The sequence below is a fragment of the Amphiura filiformis genome, chromosome 3 (genome assembly GCF_039555335.1).
Source record: "Amphiura filiformis chromosome 3, Afil_fr2py, whole genome shotgun sequence".
Taxonomy (NCBI): Eukaryota; Metazoa; Echinodermata; class Ophiuroidea; order Amphilepidida; family Amphiuridae; genus Amphiura; species Amphiura filiformis.
This window is the reverse complement of record NC_092630.1, coordinates 79,779,703-79,806,105: the sequence shown is the minus strand read 5'-3', so window position 1 is coordinate 79,806,105 and position 26,403 is coordinate 79,779,703. Positions and strand designations below refer to the sequence as shown.

The window sequence follows — 26,403 nt, the reverse complement described above, 5'->3', positions numbered from 1 at the left end:
TTACAATACATTGTGACTGTCTATTTCATTTATTATACATGTATATACTCTCATGCTCTAAAAACTTCTTACATGTCTATGATGAGACTATTTGATGGAGCACTGTAAATTTACCACTTGCTCGAGAAGTCTAGCCAAGAATTTGCTCACCGATAGCTTCACATTCTAGGCTAGAGACCAATGCATTCAAAATCTAGTCGGATTCACTGAAGCATGACACCGTGTAAAGCAATGGAAGTTGAAAAGTAAACACAGCCGATCACAACAGGCGATCACATCAAAAATGTTGCTATTAAAAGTAAAATTACACTTCAGCAAAATTTTAGACTGTCCAAAATAGCCAAATCTTGCTCAAAAGATACAGTAGTACAATGTATGAGAGGGAAACGTCAGTTAACACATTTCCTGGTCAGCCAAAATGGCCTAAAGCGGCAATACAAATTTACATTGAAATTTAAATTTAAATTTAAAAGAACTGCTTGCTCAAGGAAACCTACATAAATATGTTGTCTATACTTCACTTGACCCAAATATATGATTTTTTTTGGTGATTTGAGACTCGCACATAGCCTTGATCAAGGCTTCCTCCTTACTTTTTCTCTATTCATGCTCCTCATAGGACCCATGTATAATCAGTGGTAGAAGTAGGCCTATCATATACTGGACTCTCTAAAATTTTTAGTCAGGTCAGATTTTTTGTGTAGGACGAATGAGCTAGATAGGGAGGAAGTGTGCCTTGTGGGGTGGGCGTGGTGGCATTTTGCTCAAACACTACCGTACCCCTGCAGTGCACAGTATGCCTGGAGTAAAGTAAGATAAGAAAGTCCACTATCTGGCTTCAACAATTCAAATGTCCAATCAATTTTTACAAAGTTATGATGCTAAATAATTATTTCAAAAGAATAACTTTTGAAACAGATATTTTTGGAAAATGTGGCAAAGCTTCCATGAATTTTACATTCATTAACTATGGACGGACGCCGGGGGGTCACTCCCATTGTGGCCTGTACACCATCCGCGATAATGAAAACGCGTAAAAAGGGTAGGCACGATACGCGCGTATCGCGTTTAGGGTGTCAAAAACATGAAAAATTGGAAAAAAGGGTAGCAAAATTGCAATTTCTGAATACGCGGAAATGAAATTTACGGTATGAAATTTGATGTTAGGAATGAAATCCCTGTTTAGGGTGTCGTTTCAGCCAAGGGTTAAATCCTTGTTTAGGGTGCTTTTCAAAAGTTGATTATCGCGGATGGTGTACAGGCCACAATGGGAGTGACCCCCCCGGGACGGACGCCAAAGGACTTGAAACAAGTCTACTCGCACATGGAATTTCAGAGGGATTTTGATAGCAGTCCATTAAAAAAAGCTGCTATCGTCATGAGACTAAGATCTAGAAACACCCCCGAAATGCTTTTTTTTTGGGAATTTTGCTCAGAGCTCTGAATCTTTTTGATGAAAGTCAATCTTTGACTAGATGTAACTTTGCTACGGAAAGTGCTATGACAAAAGGTTTTCAGTGTTGGCTTTCTTTACTCAAGGACTTTAATTTGATATAAAATGATGCAGTTTGATGGCAAATTTGAATTCACCTGGCATACCTAGACTCGCTGAGTCTCATGGACGCCGTTCCTATGTCCATCAGACTCGTATTTCCCATTTTGGATGTCAATGGGAAATACACACTCAACGATTTGCGCCGGTTAGAAACTTGAAAAAAAATCTTTAAAATTTTATCAATGTATATAAAAGTGGTACCAACCTTATTGTGCTTGCTAATTTAAGACTCGGTTGAAACAAAATTAAGGATCGAATGCATTTTAGTGTCCAAAAGGCAAAATTATCGTCAAAGTTCTGCGAAATCGGCACCCTTGCGAAGGGTTCAGAATTGAATCGGGAGCGAAAATATCCGATCTTTGCGATCAAAAACACAAAATTACAACTTTAAACATACTATTGGCAAAAGACATTATTACCAAACAATATAGAATAGAAAATTTGACATCATTTTCTCAAAATATTGAAGAAATTTGCTCACTAGACATCGAAAAAGTACGCAATCCAATTCCCGTTCAAACGCGTGAGAAACTGAAAGTGCATAATCCCGACTAGTCTAGGCATACCTAGATACAGTAGGCCTATACAGTTGACTCATCGAAATAACTTTCATCCAAATCAAATTTCAACATTAACAGAATAAATAACCTCTGGTGCCAAAAACTACACCGCTGTCCGACCGAAAAACCATAGCAAAGCACTCTAACATCGAATGCGTAACTATCGTGTGCAAATTCGAAGCTAGAGTTATTGAGTAATTTACCATGTAATTTACTCGCAAACTTATGCAAAATCGGAATCAACTGAAATTTTGGGAATAAGCTTTTTTCGTGGATATCTACTGAAAAATGTCATAAAAAGAGGATGCTAGGCCTAGCAGGATCACAAAATAGAAGTCAAACACACGAACATGATATGAATATTACATGAACATGATGAATAAATTCCCGGATAAAATTTAATTATAAAAGTTAAACATGTTAAAACATGTAAAAAGTTAATCTCACCTGTCGACTGTGCTTCTACAATCGCAGACCAATGCAGCAATCCAACAGCAAGAAAAACGGCAAGCGAATGCATTCTTTGATGGTAATGTTCAAGATCAATGAAGAAGATGTGGTATCAAATGAGCAATGAAAACTTGCAAGTATTTACTATTGAACCCACGTGGGTGCTGTCTACGTGCAAATGCAGTCGCGATGTACTACTTCAAATAAGAAGTGGAAATCACAAATGTAGGTTTTTCTATACAGTGCTGAATCACGAATGGCAAGTAAATCGTGTAAACTAGACCACGTTATTTCTGCTTTAGCAAAACTATACATTTATTGACTAGTTTCATGAGCCCAAACTCAGTCCGACCTCACCGCATGTATTCCTGTGCATGGCACTGGATTAGAGCTTAGAATAGCGCATGCCTGGGAGACGGAACGACGTATTTTTACGAATATTAAATTTCATTAGTACATTAAAAAGGTATAATTCCCGGAGTACAATTTATTTCGATTTTTTATTTTCTCATAAATTGCTTTTATTTCTATTGGAGCATATATGCTGCATAAAAGTAGAATTCATTTGTCCGTGGCTACTCGGGCTACAGAACTAAAATATTATTTACTGCAAAATATCCGCTAATTGATGTCATACAAGCTGTCTATAGTAACATTACGTCACACTTTCGCTTTTAAAAGTTTTGCCGGGAATTTAAGCTAAAACGTTGAAGAAATACTGCTTAGCTTTACGAACTTGGAAGTATTTCTAGGGACGTAGGCAGGGGAACGGTCACCCTTTCCAAAAAACACCAAAGGCCAAAAAAAAGTCCTGTTTGCGAGCGCAGTGAGCGATAAATGTGCGAAAGAACAAAATCCGTGAAAATATGTAAGAGTAAAGATACAAATTCAAAGTATAGACCTCTGGCAAGGCAACCGTTACTTAAAGTTTCACGGAATACCCTCACTTACGATCATTGGGTAAACCGATCATCAGACGGATAATTTGTCATGATTGTAAGTGAGGGTATTCCGTGAAACTTTAAGTAACGGTTGCCTTGCCAGAGGTCTATACTTGAGCACTCTAAATTCCAAAGTTAGTCACTTGTAAAGTATACTTGTTATAATACGCCCCCACTATTTTTTAGTGGTTGAGCACTCTCGACTACTTTTGGAGTAGAGACTGTTCTGGTTGGCTTGATTTGTCATTTTTTCGACACCACAGAATGTATATTCTTGTATATACATTCCTGTAAATTTGAAATCATGACAAATTATCCGTCTGATGATCGGTCTACCCAATGATCGTAAGTGAGGGTATTCCGTGAAACTTTAAGTAACGGTTGCCTTGCCAGAGGTGACTTTGAATTTGTTTCTATAGCTCACCTGTAATGGGTTTGAGCACTCTAAATTCCAAAGTTAGTCACTTGTAAAGTATACTTGTTATAATATAATAATAATTTTATTTGAACAACGCTTGTGAAACAGCGGCACTCGTCTACATGACGGTGCGTTCATGTACAATTTTACAAAGGTATTACAAAATATAGAAAAACATAAAGATGTAAAAGGAACAAGAGAAAATTAAACAACTAAAACAGTATTTAAGACAGTGAAAGCCCAAAATCGAACTCTAGACACCCGGCCGGGCGGGATGCTGCGGATGCCCAGGCGCAACAGCGCTACGTTAAAGTCACTGGGTTGAGTGAGGGCGTATACGCATAGTGAACTTAACTAGTAACAAACGCACGGCGCATGCGCGAGCCGGGAAATTCAGTTTTGGTTTTGAAACGTAAACAAAGCCGAATATCAAAACGACTCCATGCAGAAAATCACTTCTTTTTATAAAACTAAGCAACATTACAACAATTACTTTAGGGAATATAAACACCAAAGTCATATCTAGCACATATGTCAAAAAGAAGTTGAAAATTCATCAGATAAGCGAGAAAGGGTCGAATTTTCGGTCCAAAAAAATTTCGAAAAATATCATATTTTTTTGGCCTTAAAACTTGGCCATAACAAAATTCCCGTACACCACCAATTTCATGATTTTTGTCCTCAAAAATTAACTGAGTAATCCTCATAGTATTTTCAAGTCAATTCCCCGGGAGACGGAGAAACGGACATATAGAAAAAAAGATATTTAATTTTATTTAATTTAATCCACAAATTGACACCTGAGTCGGGGCGTTGCAAACGTGTCAGATACGGTGAGTATGTGTGTACAAGTGTAGGGACCGAGCCTACAGCAAGCTTGAACTTCCCGGCTCGCGCATGAGCCGTGCGTTTGTTACTAGTTAATAGTGAACGATTTACGATCGAGTAGGTATCGCAGCGGGTGTCCGACAGATCGAGTGGGACTGTACACAGAAAACAAACTATAATATACGTGAAATTACAGAATGAAGAGCCGAGTATTAAACATGTAAAGGATAAAATAAGAGATCGTCGACTTACTTTATACAATTATTACGTATGGCCCAGGCTCTTTTTATATATGATTTACATGCTGAGTCAAAAATACTTAACAAACAGTCAACATCAATATTATAAACATCAAGAAAATAATCACTGGAGATACCTAACATAAAACATGTCTTGACATTTAAATCACTTGATATAAAAAGCTGCCAGATAAAATCTAAGTTGTTTACATTTAGATTATATTCAAGAGTGTGGTATTCAGCGGCTCTGACATTTTGTAGTGCGTGACAAACAAACATAAAGTGCCTTAGATCTTCAACCCCATTCTTACATAATGGACAAATACGGGTTGCACCATCGTTCCAATGATGGGTTCTACCATTGAGCGGTAAGGTGTTCGAGCGTGCTTTAAATTTAAGAGATGCAGCATAGAAATCTAAGTTACTTAACAGATACCCTTCAAGACGAGGCATGTTTTTGATCAAGTTATAATCTAACAAAGAAGATTTAGACATAGCGTTCTTCTCCCATTTTCGATGTGAGTTATCAATAAGAATATTAATACATTTGTTAACCCAGTTATTACACAGTGACATATCAGTAAACACGTGATCCATACCACATTCAATAAATACATTTTGTAGATGTGACAACCACCGAAGGTGTTTGGCTTTTTTTGAAATATACATTACATTTGTGACATTATAAAGCAATTTAGGCCAGCGATGTAAAGACATGCATCTTAGTCTATTAAAATATTTTATACGTAATTTATCTTGAAGAACAGCGACTGGTTGCCAACCAAGATCGCCTAATAAACATTCAATTGGTGTGTTTCTAGGGGCTCTAAGGATAGAACGAGCCATTTGATTTTGAAGGTGCTCGAGTCTCTTAGAATCATTTAAACTACTGGGCACCCATACAGCTGAAGCATAATTTATGGTTAAAAGACCCAAATTTTTCCACAATATATCCCCATAATATACACGATTAAAATCGTCTTGACCATCAATAATAGATTTAATATAACCAATCATTCGATTCCCTTTTTTAATAACTTCTTCAATGTGATAAGAGTAAAGATATGTGTAAACGGCGTGTAAATTCACAAACGTTTTTTCAAGTTTTAATATGGAACTTTGTGCGGATATATATGTTTCAAATACCGGGCGGGTAGGCCTACAAAATACTTATGACCAAAATCATGGAAAAGATTTTATTACATTTGGGCATTTATAGAGTCTACTTCTCGTTCATCAGGACTGATTTATTTCGTAATCAAATGGTAAATTAGGGGGTCTATGTTTTATAAATCCACAAAGTATATCAAAAACGTTCTACAAAAAATAGTATTATAGTTTCAGTTGGGTGAACGATTATAAAGCGAATGCAAGGTAACAATATACTGGTGGGCTTTTGTTTACGAAATGAGACAATAGTCTGCTTATTGTTAACCAGCGTTCTTGAAAATGAGAAGCATAATGGTTTGCAGACTTAACACGGTTTGGAAATAATTTCTTCTATTTTTGGTGTTATCTGTCGTTTACATATCCTTCCTAAAACACAAAAGTGCGAATATTTCCAAACACCTAAATTAGCTAAAAATTTAGGACATGTTACAAAACTATAATTTCAGAGAATACTTTAAATATTGGCCGGTTATTTTTCACACAGTGACGTTAACTAGGCAATTGCCTATACTTCTATAACATACACTACTTGTAGAGTCACGCGTCAATTGTGAGAGCTCTGTGTATTATGTATAGGAAAACGAACAGTAACTGCAGTATGTTCTGCTAAAACATCTTAAATGTAAAATATGACCCCGGAATATGACACACGATCTAGTTTTGTGTTTTTTTAGTACGTTTAGCAGGCTTTAGCATGCATGTTTAGTGCGTCCCCAAATACTAGCTATTTTTCATTTGTAAGTGGGGGCGCTAATACCCTATACCACTGTAAGTTTCACCCGAGTTTCAAGTTTTAAATACTTTTATATCCCTATTTTTTGAAATATTGACCAAATAAAGCCAATTTTTTAAAGCTAAAAATAATAATAAATACACTTTTAAGTTTTTGCCCTTTTTTGGCCAATACTGATCAAAAACTTGAAAAAAATGAAATGGAGGGTCTAGATTAAAAAACTCATACACATAAGCCAAATTTTGGATTTCACCTTTTACAATGTGTTCAAAAATTCGAGGCAAAAATGTGTTTTCTATGGTTTCTCCAAGTTTGCTGTTTTTAAATCAAAGTTCCGTGTATATTTATATTGAAAGATTCCCTTTCCAAAAATGTATACTTTTATTGCATTTATAAGAAGTTACAGCACTTTTAAATGCATTTCTGAGAGTGCACAGCAATAGGTAGGATTGTATTTTTCAGACAAATACTTTAAGTACATATCATTATTTTTCAGGTGACTAACTTTGGAATTAAAAGTGCTCAAACCCATTACAAGTGAGCGTAGAAACAAATTCAAAGTATAGACCTCTGGAAAAAGCAACCGGTTGCCTTTTCCAGAGGTCTATACTTTGAATTTGTATCATTAGATTTATAAAGGTTTACTTCGAGGACTGTTTAATATCAAAAATATCAAATTTGCCATGAAATTTGTATTACATGTATATCGCAAATTTCAAAAAATAAAACTTATTTGATATCAGAGAGACATTCCTCGTATTCAGAATAAAATTCGATATGTCTGATGTGCTCTCAGGTCCCACACAAAATAGTGTGCTAGCGTTGCTATCCGATTCCTTAACGGCCAAAATAACCGGTGGTATTTCTTTCATGATACCTTGTTATTTTGGCTTAAAATGGACATAAATAAACCTTTCCTGATATGACAGTCATTACTAATATTATTTCAACATTTTGAGCAAAGAATAAGTTTGATGAAAATATTACATCATGGCTTCAAAGCATAGTCGTTGAGCATCCTCAGTAAACAATGTTCGTTCTATATTTCTAATAATCTACTCCCCATTCCAGATCATGAAATACAGCACTAATTTTTTGGGATTAAAAAAATATGATCAAGTTCTGCAAAATAAAACATAGCTAAATCCTAATCCTTTAGTTAGTCCTAACTGGCAATAAAAGTAAAATTTTAATATTTGGCCAATTTCTTGAAAAAAGAGCCAAAAACATGCATTTTTGTCATGTTTTCTGACAATTGAGTCACAAAAATCAAAGACTTGGAACAAGTCTAAGCATTCAAAATCTTGAGTAGATACCGCAATTTTGCTCTAATTTCCACTTTTTTGTGTTACTATAATTAAATAATGGGTTATAAAAATGAAACATGTCCGAGTTTCCAAAAACTAGAATGCATATACTGAAATTAGTCTTAGTACAAGTCTTTGAGCTTGATTGTCACAGCATACGAAAAACACCCTAAAAATGCATGTTTTTGGCCCTTATTTCCAAAAATTGGCCAAATATTAAAATTTTACTTTTTTTTGCCAGTTAGGACTAACTAAAGGATTAGGATTTAGCTATGTTTCATTTGGCAAAACAGGATAATATTTTGTTTATCCCAAAAAATTAGTGCTGTATTTTTCTGGAATATGGAGTAATCCATGTGTATGTTTCAGCAAACACTGTTGCCTTTGTTAACACTTGATGAGGAGAGACTGCATCTACTGGCAATCGACGCTATAGAGGGGTTTCCAGCAGGAGTTTTTGGGTTGTCAGTTGGTTTTCCTTTTGGGGATTTTCTTGATCCCTGTTGAATCTCATATCGAAAATGTGAGAAAGCTGATACTGAAAAGAAAATCCTCAGAAGGAAAACCAATTGGTAACCCAAAATATCACGCTGGAAATCCCTCTAGATGTCGGTTGTCAGTAGATGCAGTCACTCCTCATCAAGTATGTGCATTTTCTGGATCAGATACAACGAATATTGTTTACTGAGTTTACTCCACGGATCCTGATAAATTTGTTCAATCAGTCGTTGAGCAACGTCTAGAATGAACTGCAATAATAAAGTTGTCAGGCCTATGGTTTATTTTTCATGTAAGTATAGGGAATAGTGGCCAAATAGTTTGAACCTCCATAATAAAGTGCAAACTATGAAACAGAAGCAACGTGAGTTGCAAACCAAGGTTTGCACAATTTTATTTATCGTATCGTGCACGAATGTGCGCTTCTTTTATCGTGCTTATTTTTTAGATACGAATTGTATTTTATTTTATTTTGGATCTGTGCATGGAGTTGTAATTTGTTTCAATAAATATATAACAATATACATTTTAAAATGCATAGAAAGACAGTTAGGCATACAATTATACAAAAACGGCAGCAGCAAGAAAAACAGATCTTATACAGGGTGTCCCAATAAAATCGCAACATGGTTGTCTTTAAAAATGTTTGCCGAACAAATTCGACAAATTAGCATCTTGCGTCAATCTTTGAAATGAGTCAAACTCAAACCTGTCCATTATCATTATTCAGTACATTTTGTACTTGAATATCATTTTGTTCTGCAACAGTGCAATGCATTATACATGTCATATAGAGATACCCGCAGTGATTTAAGCAATTGTGATTATTCTGGTAATGAACCTGTATATTTCAGTTTTGGTTTTGGTCCAACTAAAACAAATCCATACAATTCATTGCCAATATTGGACTATTCTCACTTTGTATAGTTCATGCTCAGCAATATGTTAGCAAAGCAAATTTAGCATACTGCATGGTTATATATCAAATATTATTCATTTTACATATGGAAATTTATTTCTAAATTTAGATCTTATAGCCTAATAGTAATACAGTTTAGTACATCATGATAAAGACACAATGACAACAAAAAGAACAAACTGCAACCCATTTCAATCAAACGAACAGTTTTGTAAAACGCTAACTCATGATTTCCATTTCATGGACAAACTTAAAGGCCTATTCAGCGAAGTTAAGCCGAAAGCCTTTGCATTAAAAAGACAAAACAAAATGGCACATTTACACATGAAACTGTAATTTCTAAGTAGCTACATGTATATTTGAAAGGGGCCTCAACTTTGTCAATACTGCTGTTTTCCTCGCCTTTTGCCAAATTTTTCATTTCAGAAATACCAAATGACAATTTTAATAACATATCCTTCACTTTCAAGCAATTTAAACATAATTTACATTTTTACCCCGGTTTTACACTTTGCTGGAATCACTGAATGTGCTGGACTCATTTTGTCTAATGAAATGGTAATATTTCAACGACGCAAGCTGCTAATTTCAACTATTTTTTTTTTGGTATATTTTTCAAGACAAATCAATTTTTGAATATGTAACCTTTCTGGCTAGCTATAAATGAACCAGAGAAATAGATTGGTTGCCGTTTTATTGGGGCACCCTGTATCAACACTTCAACAAGTATAGGTGAGAATGTATAAAATATCATTATTTACAAAATGTTTCGTTGACGTAAACTTGTATGATTTCAGTTTTTATACCAAAGATGTCTATAATACTACACGTAGGGTTTACTGTGTATGCTGTATATGGCTGTACAATTTTGCAATAAAAATTGGTAAGATAATAACCTAACACCACCAACCATGAGGTTGACATCGCCACACATCGACGATACACGATGTGCATTTTCATGAAGAGAAACAAGGAGTCAAGAGTCCCTTGAAAGACTCATGGTCCTCTTGAACAAAAGTCGCATGTGCACCCGTCTTTCTGGACTATAATATTGTCGGGTATTTTGACGTCAGTAACTCTAAGTATAGAGGCCCTGCATTCTTTTATCGATTGGCTCCAAACAAAGGGATTTGAACCGGTGTCCTTCACCGTAGTTATGGCGGAGTGCAGTCCATTCAATCAAATGTTGTCATCAACCTATTTGATCGTAGTGCAGGGTTATGTGTGTGAGACGAACTGTCACGGCAGACTGCAATCATGCTTTTGTTGAATGCATATAGTCCGCCATATTTACGGGATGATACGTCACATGCAAGGCCTCTATAGGGCTGTGAGAAAAAGGAAATCATCTCCATAGTGCATGGTTTCAGGAGAACCTCGCTGGTTTGCTGGGTTCCATTTCGTCACATCAATGTAAGTAGTGGTTTCCAAACTGTGGGTCGCGACCATGATTTGGGAGTCGAAAAAAAAAAAAAAAAAGGTTGTGAGCAAAACCCTTACGAAAGAAAATCTCCGTTCTCCACCCTGAACAATCTGCTGGTATATATGCCTACCAGTTTAAAAAAGTCAGGCAAACATTGGGTCGCTTGTAAACAATGTAAAGCTCACCGTACCAAGTTCCATAAGTATACAAATGATTAATGTTTCCTGTCGATACAGCTCATCGACATTTTTCGGTTGAACCGATGATGTGCTAAACAAACGAATTTAAAAATAGATCCACCAACCGTATTTGTATGTTTGGAACGATCAATCCTATGCAAGTTCCTAACGATGTCCATGGACTCCGTTACGTCAGAAAGTTAATCTTTTAATCCTCTGTTGGCAAGAAATTAGATGGCACGTTTAAACGTTATGTGTCAGTTGGAACAATAAGGACAGTGAAGGAAATTACTTAAAGTTTACAAGTACGTATCGTCAACATCGTCGGAGTCCTCCGCTTTGGCCGAATCCAGCGATCTAACCAAAACAATTCTTGGATCATCATATCCATCTTCGTCTTTGATTGCGATCGTTTCATACTTAGGTTCCTCGGCATTCAGGTTTGCATTCTCATCCACGGGGTTCTCATTATTATAATGTTCACCCACCATAGAATCGGCATATGGCTCTATACACGAGCTTCTTATCTGAACTGGATCATTGGCGGTGGTCTTTGGCACAGACGACAGTACAACGTTTTTATTAGTACCATCTTTAGGGTTATCAACTTCGACTGTTTCATACCGTTCGTCAGCATTAGTCTTACGACTCCCAAGTCTCGGTATTGGGGTATGAGGTGGTGAGGGAGGTGGGGATGGAGGTGGTGGTCCATCTAAAACATGATACGGTGATTCTTCTGTCACATCCGTGTTATCCACAGATGCGACATCTTTGCCTGTTTCGGCGCCATCTTGATTGGACAATAATGGGATCTCATCAGGGACATCTGTTGTGGTTTGTGGACATTTTAATTCTTGATAGTCATCATCACGTGTGGCACCATCTAACACATTGTACAGAGGATCTCCATCAGGTGTGGCGTCTTTGCCGCTTTCGGCGCCATCCTGATTGGACAATAATGGGATCTCATCGGTTTGTGGAACGTCTGTTGTGGTTTGCCGACATTCTACGTCGTCGTCATCAGGTGTACCATCAGTACCATCTTTAGAGTTATCAACTTCGACTGTTTCATACCGTTCGTCAGCATTAGTCTTACGACTCCCAAGTCTTGGTATTGGGGTGTGAGGTGGTGAGGGAGGTGGGGATGGAGGTGGTGGTCCATCTAAAACATGATACGGTGATTCTTCTGTCACATCCGTGTTATCCACAGATGCGACATCTTTGCCGGTTTCGCCGCCATCTTTACTGGACAATAATGGGATCTCATCAGGGACATCTGTTGTGGTTTGCGGACTTTTTAATTCGTCGTAGTCATCATCGCGTGTGGCACCATCTAACACATTGTACAGAGGATCTCCATCAGGTGTGGGGCCATCTAATACATTGTACATGGGATCTCCAATGTCATTTGTCTCATGATGTGCATCTTCTTTCTCATCCAGAGTAGTATTTGTTTCTTTTTCATGACTCTTATTTACGGTCTCTTCATAAATATGACCATCACCAGGCGAAGTCTTATTGTTCATGTCTCTGTCTTTATATTGTTGATGATCTTCGTTGTTACCTTCGGGCACTTTGGCTTTGTCCATTTCGAGAATATCACCCAATTTCGACGTCACTCCGGCAGCTTTTCTGGTATCATCTGGTTGTGCCGTCGCTCCGTCAGTTTTTAGTACATTTCCTGGAATATATGCGTATGTGTGATCGGTGGTCGAGTTAATATAGGCGTAGCTGTTGGATAAGTAGTTATCCTTTCCCATACTACTCTCATTGTCATCATGCTGACGTCTGTCTGATTGACCAACTTTCCTAATATATCTGCAAGAAAACAAAACACACATTATTGCTAGGCTTCAGTATAGTATAAACCCTTGTCACGTTTTCTTGGTCAGTGTAGGCCTACTTCTTTTTTCATGTTTTTCTTTTAGAAACGATTAAACAATATATCGAGAGATGGCAGTATTCCGACATTTAGAAGGTTTCGGTTTCATGACACATTTCACTGAAACAAATGAGAAAAAATGATCGTGTCGTTTTCACAGCTTGTGCGATGTGGGCATTATGATGATATTGGCTGGAAAGTCTATAGTCTGTCCCAAAGTCAGGTCACATTTCAATGCAAAAGGAAATATCCATTCGAGAGTATATCCTCTATCATGCATGCCATTGAACCTATCGTTTTCTATAGGCCTACATGTGACTTTTAATTCTCCTTAATAATTGATTATAACAAAAGGATTGTACATTATACTAACCTGTTAAACGTGCAACATACAAGCCAGATGAGGAAAATTAATCCCAGCGGTACTATAGCAAACATTAATCCGATGAAAGTGCAGTTATCAAGACCCTCTGAAAAAAAAAAACCCACGAAGTTTATTCAGTAATTAAGTAAATTAGTGTCGTGTATGACAAGTTCTGAAGAAAAATATTTATGTTAGAATGATTGATGATACTTAGAATCAGGTAACTACATATACCAGTATAACATTTAAATTGGTAATCATTGTTTCCCAGGAAAACAGCAGACAGCAGGCCAGACCATGACCAAACGGTAACATTAGTAGGTTAATTTCACCTTGAAGACATAGATAGTCTTGCAAATATGGGCTAACTTTTCCCTTTGCTATTCAATACGTCATGTATGAATAGGACTACAACTGATAGTTTCTACTGCAGTACTCTCATTTCCACATCTGTTGTTTCATTCTGTGCCTTTAAACAAGATAAGTGTTGGCAGCTTTTGCAATGAAACATTAGATCTAGCTATATTCATGTGCTCATGGTTTTACCATTTTCCTGGAAAACAGTGAATTCCTGTGTCTGACTCTGACTTTAACTATTTTAATAGTTGGAATACGTTTTATTCAAATTTTTGAAGCTTTAAAAGTGCAAAAAGATCACACATGCTAAATGTATAGTGATCAAGTGAGTGCAATTGCTTCCACATACAGTTTATAGTCGTGTTCACACAGTGGGACATAAGTCACTTATTACCGGTAAGAATTCACCATTACCGATAATAAGTCACATATTACCGGTATTAAGTCACGTATGTCCGACCGTGTGAACACGATTTTACATTCTCATCCTTCTTATTTTTTTCATGTTTTAGGACTCGATATCCGTGTCCTTGTCCCATCCACGATGTGACGTACTACCATTTTCTAGTACACAATGGTGCCGAGTACAGGTAAAACTACATTGATGTCGTCTTTGCATACCGGTACTGAGTACTGCACTGCATGTGGTACCACATGTGTACACTCAGGTAATGCAAATAATAAACATAATGGCGCGATAAAAGCAAGTTATTATACAAATCTAATGGATTAGTTGAACTAAAACTGAAAAGGAGTATACTTTATTCACTTCAAGAAATACAAGGTATAGAAGCAATCGAAACAATTAAAGCCACTGTGTGATTTGCCTATCTACCTTTAGTTTCAGTATTGTAAGACAAAACTAGTATCGAATCTTTTACATGTTATTCGATTTTCCAAGCAAATCCAGTATGAAGCATGCAATTAAACAAACAGACCAGTGTTTAGTTCGCCACCAAACATTGATTTCTATGAGGCAATAAAATTGTGAAAAAAATAATAAATCCTGGCAAACCATACTTACGAACTACCAAATCCCTTTCGCAGAAATTTAATGTCACATTTGACTTGCTCGTAGTGATCGCTTCAGAAGTAATGTACTCAGTTGATGTTACTTGTGTTGAGGTTAAGACATCTGCTTCTGTAGTCTGCTTTGTAGTAGTCAACTCTGACGTTGACGTCCTGGCCACTGGTGGTGGTTCAGTTTTTGCTAATGTAGAAGCTGTAATTGTTCAATTTGAAAATGGAAAAAGTGGTTTTTGTTTGTTTTTTGTATTGCGCGTTTGTGTTATGACGGAAGATTTCAAGAGCCGAAGGAGAGTGAAGATAAAGAGCAACCAAAGACCACCTAAAGAATAGCAAAGAACCTCAAAAAGCATGAAACAAAGCAGTTATCAGACCTATTCCCAGTTTTTGGTGACATTGCAACCAGCAGAGTAGAGCTTATAGCAGGTTTGCAGGAAAGTGCGAGGGCCCAGAGCCAGAACCTTAACAACCGAATTATGAAAAATAGAAAAGTGCGACCATAACCAAGTTGGCAACAGGCATGGTCGGTGTAAATATTTGCAAATGTGTCTTTTAGCTTTTTTTCTAATTTACCAATTGGTTATGGTCGCTCATTTTTTTACTTAATTCATTACGAGGTAAGACACAAGTCCAAATATTTACACCGACCATGCCAACGGTATCAAAAGGAAGTTTCATACCATCGGATGTTTCTGTTGAAGGAAAGGAAGAAGTCGATGTCAAGAGAGTCGTAGGAGAAGGAGATGTAACCATGCTAGAAGTGCTTGGCATTAAGGGGACAGCAGTCGTGGTAGTAGCATGACCTGATGTAATTGCTGTGATTAAAACCATAGGAACTTGTAATGTAAATATCAACGCTAAATGTACCTTTGGAATATACCTCCATGCAAAATAGAAAACATGTGATAAATTCACATCATCCCTGCACCTTTAATTTAAAGGTATGTAGTGGATTACCTCATCACTTATTGAAATTGGGCCATACATTATGATCCGATACATACCGTTTTCAATTTCAATAGCGTCAATGGCGATGCTGTTATTTCTATATCCTTTCATGACAGCTTCAAAAACAATCTGCGTGTTTAATCATAAACATTGAACCCATTTTAGCCTGGAAATATAGGCCCCTACTGGACAATTTCAATTCAACTGTATCAAAATGAACATTTATAATTGTGAATACTTTTTACAACGGTGCATGTGTCAGTTTTTTTAGATCTTTAAATACAAAAGTACTTGACTCACCTGAAATTGAAAGTTCTGTGGAATGCCAATCATCTCCTGTTTTCTCACCCAGTTGTTCCGCTGACTACCCATCAAAGTTGCATTAATGATCGTGCCAATATTATTTAACATAAAGTTTTGCGGAGTTGTACATGATATGTTGCGTAAGTAGGCAGACAATCTTCCAGCATTTTCTCCATATAAATAATAGGCGAATGAAAGACCAACGTTTGACGATGTTGAATTGTAACATGGTGATAAAAGCAATGCCCTATCTCCGTCGCCACCGTTTCTAGCTAGCCAATAGCACGTGTCATCAACTAGTTGGTCGGAAAATAAAATAAAAATAAAACGGATTCCTCAATTATTTGGTGTTCTGTTTATGATAAAGTATCTATTAGAAATTAGGCAGTTTGGCAAAATTGTAAGGCTAATAGGCAGTTTGGCGAAATTGTATAAGGCTAAAAACTTTTACGGTCTAGGCCTACATTATTTCGGGAAACAAATTTTTGTGATGAGAAAAATATGGTTGCCCGCACCCCAATAAAACATCAAATTTTGTTTTTGTTTACGTTAAGGGTGTCAAATTAAGTTAATTAGTTTCAAAATCACTGAAAGGGCCTTTCGGACTAATTCACCCGTTTTCACCCCCAATAATGTTGCAATACTTTATTCACTCGCAGATCCATTTTTTGTCTGATATCCGGTCACTGAATCAACAATTCACAAAGGAGATCCAAACATGCATAGGGCCTACATTGAACATCTAATTTACATAATAATGACATATAATTGACCACACGTAGTGGTCATTATCTTATTTGCATATTTTCTATTCATGAGTATTCAATGTTTATTTTAGGGCTACTCCTCTAAGGCCAATTGTCCTTTTCTTTGAAATGTGTAGCCCTCACAGGAGATGTTATTTAATGTACAGCCTGTCTCAAAAAAAGTTGTGCAAGTGAAAAGCGCTCTCTTTGGCAATTAGAAAATACCGATGTGACATGATGCTTACACCAACGTCAAGGGCGTAGTCTTAGCTCTCAAATGCCGTTTGTTCTGTTCAATTTGCTTGTTTTAATCTCGAAATATGTTTATATAGTTAATAACGAAAGGGTAAAATCACAATCAATACAGGCAAATTGAACAGAACAAACGGAATTTGAGAGCTAAGACTGCGCCCTTGACGTTGATGTAAGCATCATCTCACAAAGGTATTTTCTAATTGCCAAAGAGGGAGCTTTTCACTTGCACAACTTTTTTTGAGACAGGCTGTAGTCCTGTTGGGAGACATGTTTTACCGTGAAGTCCTAAAGTTGAGGGCTTTTTCTTTTTTATTGTGTGGTCCTACAAGGGTGGGGTGGCTAAAATGTAGTCCTACGATCTGAATAGTCATACAGTGGGATTCTTTTACTGTGCCTACGGGGAGGTGGGTAAAAGTTGTCCTACAGTCAGTATATAGTCCTACAGTAGAATTCTTTTGTGTAGTCCTACGGGGGGATTTAACAGCAGTCTAGCTATTGTTTAGGCACTGTGCAGTTGTATTTGATCTCTATAAGGAAGGGGGTTGCCTTTAGCCACTTAATCCTCCGATGGTCACAATGATGTTGGGTCACTCATACCATAATACACAGAAATAGCTCACAAGTAATTATCATGTATTGTTTATTCAACTAATTTGTTCAACATTGGCATGTGTTCAGTGGAAAGAAAAAGAGCACGGTAGTCGGTACACTCATAGAAATTGTTCGTTGGCATTACTCAGTAAGTTGATGTAAGTCGTTGCGTCAACTTTCCGAGTAATGCCAACGCGTACAATTTTGAGTAACGCTGACTCGATATCATTATGTTGGTCGCACTCATTTGCACTTACTTTATTGAGTTGTTACAACTCAGAAAATGAAACTATATTAGCATAATTTTCTAGAGGTGTGCTATAGTATACAAAATTTTGCACTGATTACAAAAATAAATATTTGAATACTGTTCATTGTGCAGAAAATTATCCAATTACGTGAATTAAGTAACAAAGTACCAAATTGGAATAACCCAAAACAACTTGGACTTGGGGAAACAAGTAAAATACAGACTACACTCATAGAAATGACTTGTTCGCCTTGTTGGCGCAATTCAAAAGGAGTAAGTTTGGACAACTCAAAAATAGTGTAAAAGTTGCCAAAACAAAATTTTAGTTATCCGAACTTTAAAAATGCTGAAAAAGCTCAAAAAGTTCCGTCAACTAATCAACTTTGTTGGTATTACTTAAAAAGTTGATGTAAGTCGTTACGTCAACTTTTAAGTAATGCCAACTTCTGAATTCAAGTTAAGGGAACTTAGAAAAATAAACAAGGTTCAAAGAACCAATTAGTTGAGTTTTTGTAACTCAACAAGTTGATGTAACTCGTTCATATTAAGTTACTGGTACTTATTGTTTTGAGTTATTCCAATTTGGTACTTAATTCACGTAATTTGATAATTTTCTGCACAATTAGCAGTATTCAAATATTGATTTTTGTAATCAGTGCAAAATTGTGTATACTATAGCACACCTCTAGAAAAGTATGCTAACCTAGTTTCATTTTCTGAGTTGTAACAACTCAATAGAGTAGGCCCTAAGTGCAAATGAGTGCGACCAACATAATGATATCGAGTCAGCGTTACTCAAAATTGTACGCGTTGGCATTACTTGGAAAGTTGACGCAACGACTTACATCAACTTACTGAGTAATGCCAACGAACAATTTCTGTGAGTGTAGACAGTACGCAGAGGGGGACAAAAACGGCAAGAAGTATATAGGTTAAGTTATAGATAGCCAAAAAATACAGGCCCACAGAAGTGCTAAACCTGGGATTTCCCATTGATCCTTGTTGTTCCAAATTGCTTGTCTTGTTATAGTAGAATTCAGCAAAATATTAGTTTTCACTATGTACCACATTTCATTAGGCATACTTTAAAAAAGGTAACGCGGGAAAATACGTCAACATCAATTGGACTAAACGGGAACTAACTCCTTTTTTGCGTTACCGTGGTAACGAAACATCGCATTCTAACTTTTTCTTTTCTGGATTATTATAACAAGATGATTTTGACACCATTTTCATCAAAATTGGGTAGCTTTATGTATCTGACCCCTATGGAGCTCAAATTCCAACCTTTAACCTTTTCACCAATAATTCTAGACTGTATAGTCGTATTGGAACCAATTTGAGTTTTGACCCCATCCGTCCCCACCCCCCATGCTCCCCAGAAAAATCCCGCATGGTGCCGCCACTGTTTACTCTACATGTATCATGAAAATTGATATCACCTACCATCATAACTAGCACTAGGTCCCACTTCTTCCGGATACACTTGGTTCATCATTGTTTCCGAAATCGGCTCCCACCTTAGAAAACCACCACCATTTTCTTTCACGTTCTGGTATCCATATCCGTAGGAATCACATACGCATGCCACTAGAATTAAATGAAATAAAACAATCACTAGAATGAAATGAAATGAAAATAACCTACATTGTTTTGGAGTTTTTATTACAATCACACACGTGCGAGTACACTTTGTGTAGAGATAATTGCCGATTTCTTCATTACAAGTACCGATAATGAATTGTTATAAAATGCCAACATAGTTTAATAATGCAATTTCGTATTGTGTTTTTTTCTTTCAAAAGTGGTTCATAAAATATGTGAAAATGTTCTGAAAGTGAGAAAGGATGTAATTTAAAATAAGTGAGAAATAACGACAACATGGCCTACTGTAACAAAACGCATATAAACATCCAAGGACCGCTATCGCTATACCTAAAGTTCTCTATCTCTAAAAGACAGCGAACCTTATAGAGATAGCGAACCGTCGCCCAATAATGGTCCAACAAAGATGAGTTGCACAAACTTTTGGTTTGAATAGGGGAAAGTGGGGTAATGCCGGACTGTGGGGAATCCCGGACACGTCGATTGCAGCTAAACGGAGAAGGGTGGCACTATTATACTACCTTAGGGTACTATTAGCTACCTCAAGGTGTACCTCACGTGTACTACTACCAGCGCTTTGGGTCTCGTCTTTCTTTGTGAAAATTACGAAAAAACACAAATTGTAATTTTTGACTTTTTATCTGAACAGTGATTTATTAGCTGGGTGACAGTTAAAGCGACAAGGGACACAGATTAAGTATGGCTGAAAATTATGTTTGATACTTGATTGTTAGCTGGATGTATGAATTCTGGTATCTTAAAAATGGATTAGTAGAACAAGCACTGAAAAAATAAATCGAGACCGTGAGGGGTAATCCCGGACACACATGCGTCTCTATACAGATGGGGTAATGCCGGACACTTGTTATTTCGAAAATATAGACAACAACAACAGCCCCCATAGTTGCATGCTTGAGGTAACAGAAGTACTTAATACATTCAGGCGATTATCATCCTACTCCACTTTCCCTCTTAGCAACAATCATGTGTCCGGGATTACCCCGTGTCCGGCATTACCCCATTATTTTTTTCCATTTTGTTTTTTAATTATAACTTATTAACTATAGATGTTGAGTTATTAAAAACTGGTTACTAGTTAGAACATTACTCCTACTTTGCATTGATATGATTTTCACTGATGAACTTTATTTAATCTTGTACCTGTGTAGCCTTAACGAAAGGTGCCCGGGATTACCCCACTTTCCCCTACGCTTCTACTCCGAGAAAACATGTGCATTATACAACCGACAATTATATATCTGTACATTACATTTCCATTCTTAAAGTTTTGTATCAGCAATTTTCCCGGCAATTTTGCACATTTTTGACATAAACATTTTTCTAAATTGCGAAATGAAAAAGTAGTCGAAGCTCAAAACCTCATTAAGCAGTGAGAGTCAGGAAGAGGAACATGCTTCAACTAAAGAGATATAACATTTTTATATCAGTATTTTAACTCAGTACATTAGCTTACATTTAGGGTCTTTTGTGACTATTTCTGGATCTAAACTGAATTTCATAAGCATTTGATTGTTATGTTAAAAATATATTGTACTTAGGCCTAAGTAGAAACATAACACCAAGAATCGGCTTAATTAATTGGCTAAATGCTGTCGGATTTAAGTTGAATTTTTGAGTCTTGAAAATATTCATTTTAGTATGCATATGCATCTTATTTTACATATCATGAGCATTCAACACACATACAATATGAAGATCCTAAAACCAGTAAAAGTGTCACCTTTAACAAATTAAAGGCAAACCTCTTTTCACTATCACTGGTTTTATAGATCATATGCTGTTTTAGCGACAAAGTAGTTTACTCACCTTGATGTATCAGAAACAATACAAAAACGCTACATAACGCCAAATATCTCGACTCATTCGCCATTGTCGACAGAACTTGAGTCAAATCGATCTCATGAGGAAATCAACAATATATGGCATGCCGTTCAGTTATACCAGACAGTACCGTGATCCGAAACAAGAATTACCACGTTACTTCTGTAATACGAATTGCCCTATTACGTTTCATGTAAATACTGGTCACATTTAAGGCAAATATTTGTTGTCTCATGTCACATTAATAAATATCAGATATTATGCTCCTCTCACACATGTCACCTGTACTAGCCCTGTGCAGTGTCATATGGGTGTCTCATACATACTCGAATGATGAGGCGTCACTATCGTTATAAACGTGATAAACTTCACAAAAGTTACACGAAGTATTAAAACTAAAAGTTTAATCACTCAGTTGCACAATACAACAAGAGCAAAATCAATGGCGACTGAATCGTCTATACCCCAGTGGTAGAATTTCGATTATAACTTCCGTGTTTCGATATCGGTTCAATGCTCTGAACCCAGCTGACCTCATATTAATTTTGAACTATTATTGTATTAATAACAACAATAGGAAAAATATATTGAGGGAGTTTCAGGTAAGCACGCGTCATATAAAAATCATGTTTTGTCGACATGACAATGAAGTTGACATTTGTACGTCACTTATTGAAGATCAATAGGTCTTTTCTGTTTTTATACTTTTTACTAAAATTGTAAGCCTTCTTTTAAAAGTGCAAAGATGATATTGAAAATAAACTTGTCGTGCTGCATCTTCAAATGCAGTTTCTTTTACACTGCATGGCCAGGGTATGTATTACATGCTTAAGGTAAAGTGGAGGACAAGGCTACAAATTGCAATGTTTCATTGATTTCTCTTAGGCACTCTTCGTTTCTAAAATCGATCAACAAGTTTATTTCCACCGCAGCCACATCAGTAGCTCAAACATTCAAGACTTTATTTACAGATGCCCCGGCAGATGCCACATTAATTTCCTTCGGGCGGTGCACAACCATATACAAAATATATAACATAACAATTTAAACAAATACAATAGCTTATGGTTCGCACAAAAATAACCCCATCCCCCTACAAAACATTTAAATGCAAAAACCTGCGAGAAGAGTCGCCCAAAGTTGCCCCTTTTCAAAATAATTGAAAAACAGAAGAAGGGTTAGATCCTCCTCATCTAAAGATTTAAAAATAAAGTCATCTTTTTTTTGTAATTTATTTCTTAGGTGTTCTTCATCTCAAATTGAACAATAAAGTATACGATGTTGGCGTGTTGATTTCTCTGAAATCATTATTTTTCAATCAACATTTTCTGAAATCATTATTTTTGGAAAGTGTGATTATTTTTTAAAAAAGAACAATCAAATGTTTCCCCTTTTCAGAGTACGTTTGTAAAGATTTGATCTTGACTCCTTTTCAGAGGTTTTTTAATTTTTCAAATCGTCGAAATGTGTGTGAAGTTATAGCCTAATATGGAACAGACAACATTAATTGTCAAAACACAATAATAATTATATATATAAGTGGTTACAGACTTAAGCAGTATACAGACTTTTTATTGTACGTACAATATTGTATGTACAATATGTACGTTATTTAATCTATTGCCATTCTATTTCCAGTAATGTTTAAGTTCTAACGAATGTTTGATGACGTAAAATCGATAATATATTTCTGCTAGATATTGTATGTACCATATTATCGACTTTTCGTCATCAAACATTCGTTAGAACTTAAACATTACTGGAAATAGAATGGCAATATATTAAATAACGTACATACAGTACATACAATATTGTACGTACAATACTCGGAGTCTGAAGCGCGCTTTTACTGTGTTTTGGAGCTTATTCGCTAGTTTATTGCAGTTCACAACACTTAGATGCGACAAACTATGCTTTCAATTGTATGATTTGATCTTGACAAGCGAATAATAATTAGGCCCTAGCTATAGCTTTGACGTAGTTGCTATGTACACGACTGAAAATCTTAAGCGCAAAAAACCCCCAACCAAACCAAAAAAAACAGGAATATTAAATGGGAATATTATTCGACCATTTGACGAGGGGTGGTCTATGCAATCATCCCCATGTATGTTACGCAAAATGTTATCAAATTAACCTATATTTGACCATTTTAGCTTTAAAACTGCAAATTATAGCGTTCTTCGTTCCAGGAAAGTTATTCAGCAAACGAAATACTGCATCGCGGTTTTTACGCTAACCATCCCACCATGTCAAGTAGAATTTTGCTGAAAAAATGACTCAAAATAAGGAAGTGGCAAGGCAAAATTGTACGTTTTTTAAAACGTACACATTAAAATGTGTAAGTTAAATCAAACCATTTCGGTGTTTGTCGATCTGTATTTAATAATATAATTTGTCATAATGTGTCATTCATTATTTTGTCATTACAAGTGGAATAATCATCAGTCAATGAAATAATTTCTTATATAGGCCTACTGAAAATTAATTTTAAATAACTTAAATTGTTCTTACTTGCGATATGTTAAAGCATATTTACCATAAGCGCAGCTGGGGATCTGCCCCCCGAGCGAAGCCTTGTCCCCTCCTCCCCCGCCACTGATGCTGACCAACCTGTCCTGATATTCAAGATATTTTAATATCTGATAACACGAACAAGGCCTTAAAACGCCTTTTTTCGTGCTTTTAATCCATTGTTTGCCCCTTGAAAGTTGTCTTGTCCACCCCACCCACTTTCCTCCTGTACTGATAATATCCTGGCTACGCCACAGCAAACAATTAATTAATAAAAACAAGTTAATTTTCAAAGCGTATAATATTACAGTCCTATAATATTTTTTCTTCCAATCATTGATTTGACATTACATAATTCGTTGTGAATTCGGTAGAGGGACCAGGAGAAGTTTGAGATAATTGAGTTAATGCGTGCTTCTGACTATGTTTTAAGTGATCTTTCATTTTCACCAAATATTAAAAAGCATATATATAGTTACGCGACGTAGATATCGAAATTTGGATATGGACGAATCGCACCAAACGGCGATAAATGAATTTAGCAAAGAGACGAAGCATATTAAAACAGGTGTATAAAGCAGCTGCTATATATTAAAGGTGGGTAACCTGATTGACAGCCTCATCCCCACACTTTACCCCATCAAAATGCAGATTTTGGTACCAGGTGAAAAGCTCATATTTTTCTCATTAAAGGAGGATTTCGTGATCCTAGCATCCTCTTTTTATGACATTTTTCAGTAGATATCCACGAAAAAAGCTTATTTCCAAAATTTCAGTTGATTCCGATTTTGCGTTTGCGAGTTATGCATGATTATGTGTATTACACTGCTCCATAGACAATGTGTTGTAATTTCGTTCTGGTGCACCAGAACGAAATTCAAATTTAACGATATCTTTGCTAAACGAATTAATCTGCAAGAAATATTTGGTACATAAACATTATGTCGCCAGAGGTATCCAGTGGTGTAAAAATCTCAACTTTGTTGGGAAAAGTGGGAGGATGAGGCTGTGGATCACGAAATGCCCCTTTAACATAATGACGAACTGGAAAATCCTAGAAAGTTATACACAAAAATATAGACAAAAAATGTGTTTTCTATACTTTAAAATCTTATACACGAACGGGTTCTACAGAATTTGTTTACTAAATATGTCATGAAATAACTATTTATAACTTAATTGCGAAGTTTACACTCCATATCCGCAGAAAAATCAGCAATTTCTGCAAAAAAACAAAACCAATGAGTGCAGTGGCTTATACGTTTGCATATATGCTCAGCGTACATAGCGTATGGACTTTTTAGATGTGTCATAAAGCCGAACAGCAGTAAATACCCGTTTTCATGACTATGTCAATTGTTTTAGAACATAAAAGTATAGTAAATAAATATGCACGTTCACTACTATAATATAGCCTACATTTCAAATTATTGAACATGAGCTATCATGACATGTTCTCGATTTTTAAACGGGTCGATGGAATGGTACCAAAATGTTCAAACGCCTTTTACTTGGAACAGGGATTTGCGTATTCGTCACTCTGCCGAATTCATAACGAATTATCAGCAAACTCATTTCTTGTATATTCCTTATCTACACACGTCGCGATATTTTGATCAATGTCACATAAATGTGTCTTCATTCCCATTATCATCAACTACCGTAATCTCAGGTGTGCGAGCCGCGATGCTAGTATATCCGTAGTCTAATACACTTTCTGGACTACGTGCCTCACTGACTGTTGCATATCCAGGATCGGCATCAGAAGTTGGCCGATTTACATCGCTCATAGCTGGGTTGGTGTCGTGTTGTCCAACTACAGCCTCAGCATAAGGCTCAACCAATTGATTAGTTGGGACCATTTCAGACGTTTCATCAGTATTATTCTGGACGGGTTTAGGAGAGGAAGGCGGAGTTTGCCCGTCTAAAACGTGATAGCGGACCTCCTCCGTGCTTTTTGGTGATGTTATGTCGACAACACTGTTTTCGTTCATCGTCGTCGATGGATCGATGCCATCATATAGGTGGTTGGCATCTTCTTTCTTTTCAGAGTTATCCAACACATGATAACGTTCGTCAGGATCACCCTGAGGTTTGCTTCCAGTGTCTTCAGAATCCACCGGGCCTTTGGAATCCACATCCCGCATATGGTGATGTTTGTCTACTTTCTTTTCATATTTGTGAGCATGATGAGGTTTTACTTCCTCCAGTTCGTAGCTACTACCTGTTGCCTGCACATCGCCATGTTTTTTCTTGGGTGTCATATTAGGAGTATTAGGGCTTATAATGGTATTTTCAGTCATTGAATTGGCATAACTGTAGTCGTAGCCGGTATTGGAAACGTAGTTGTCCTTTGACACATTGCTGTCAGCATCGCCACGCATACGACCATCGGAATGCTTGACTCTTCTGCAGTATCTAAAAAACAAGGCAAGAAGAGTAAGTTTACCTAGATTGCGAGGACAAGAAAGAATGTTGCTTGTAAAATCGGACATTATAT

The 26,403-nt window shown here is 36.5% G+C and overlaps 3 protein-coding genes across 4 annotated transcripts in view; all 3 read right to left on the bottom strand.

Annotated features, from left to right (window-relative positions):
- The window catches only part of LOC140149227 (melanotransferrin-like), a 29,080-nt gene extending 26,131 nt beyond the window's left edge, over positions 1-2,949 (bottom strand). The window contains exon 1 of the mRNA XM_072171449.1: positions 2,563-2,949. Coding sequence (XP_072027550.1) covers positions 2,563-2,635 — 73 coding nt within the window. The 5' untranslated portion in view covers positions 2,636-2,949. The remainder of the gene's footprint in view (positions 1-2,562) is intronic.
- Positions 2,950-11,096: 8,147 nt separating this feature from the next.
- LOC140149226 (uncharacterized) lies at positions 11,097-21,889 on the bottom strand. Of its 2 annotated transcripts, XM_072171447.1 has the most exons (8): positions 21,375-21,889; positions 19,389-19,532; positions 16,098-16,396; positions 15,854-15,926; positions 15,530-15,664; positions 14,848-15,045; positions 13,476-13,572; positions 11,097-13,038 (listed from the first exon to the last, which is right to left on the bottom strand). In XM_072171447.1, the coding sequence occupies exons 1-8, from the start codon at positions 21,436-21,438 to the stop codon at positions 11,520-11,522; spliced, it is 2,529 nt and encodes an 842-aa protein (XP_072027548.1). In that variant the 5' UTR covers positions 21,439-21,889; the 3' UTR covers positions 11,097-11,519. The 2 variants fall into 2 exon arrangements, with proteins under 2 accessions (XP_072027548.1, XP_072027549.1); XM_072171448.1 differs by lacking the exon at positions 15,530-15,664 and having other exon boundaries at positions 21,375-21,886.
- A 2,109-nt stretch (positions 21,890-23,998) lies between these two features.
- LOC140149224 (uncharacterized) overlaps positions 23,999-26,403 on the bottom strand; it is a 29,890-nt gene continuing 27,485 nt past the window's right edge. Inside the window, exon 7 of the mRNA XM_072171446.1 lies at positions 23,999-26,321. Coding sequence (XP_072027547.1) covers positions 25,526-26,321 — 796 coding nt within the window. The 3' untranslated portion in view covers positions 23,999-25,525. The remainder of the gene's footprint in view (positions 26,322-26,403) is intronic.

What these genes read in the sequence shown, in the direction of transcription:
- LOC140149226 (XM_072171447.1), bottom strand. Translation starts at nt 21,438, where the DNA reads ATGGCGAATGAGTCGAGATATTTGGCGTTATGTAGCGTTTTTGTATTG. An exon ending in CGAAAGGGATTTGGTAGTTC is followed by an intron (nt 13,573 to 14,847) that starts GTAAGTATGGTT and finishes TTTTTTTTTCAG; the next exon opens with AGGGTCTTGATAACTGCACT. An exon ending in GTATGTTGCACGTTTAACAG is followed by an intron (nt 13,039 to 13,475) that starts GTTAGTATAATG and finishes GTTTTCTTGCAG; the next exon opens with ATATATTAGGAAAGTTGGTC.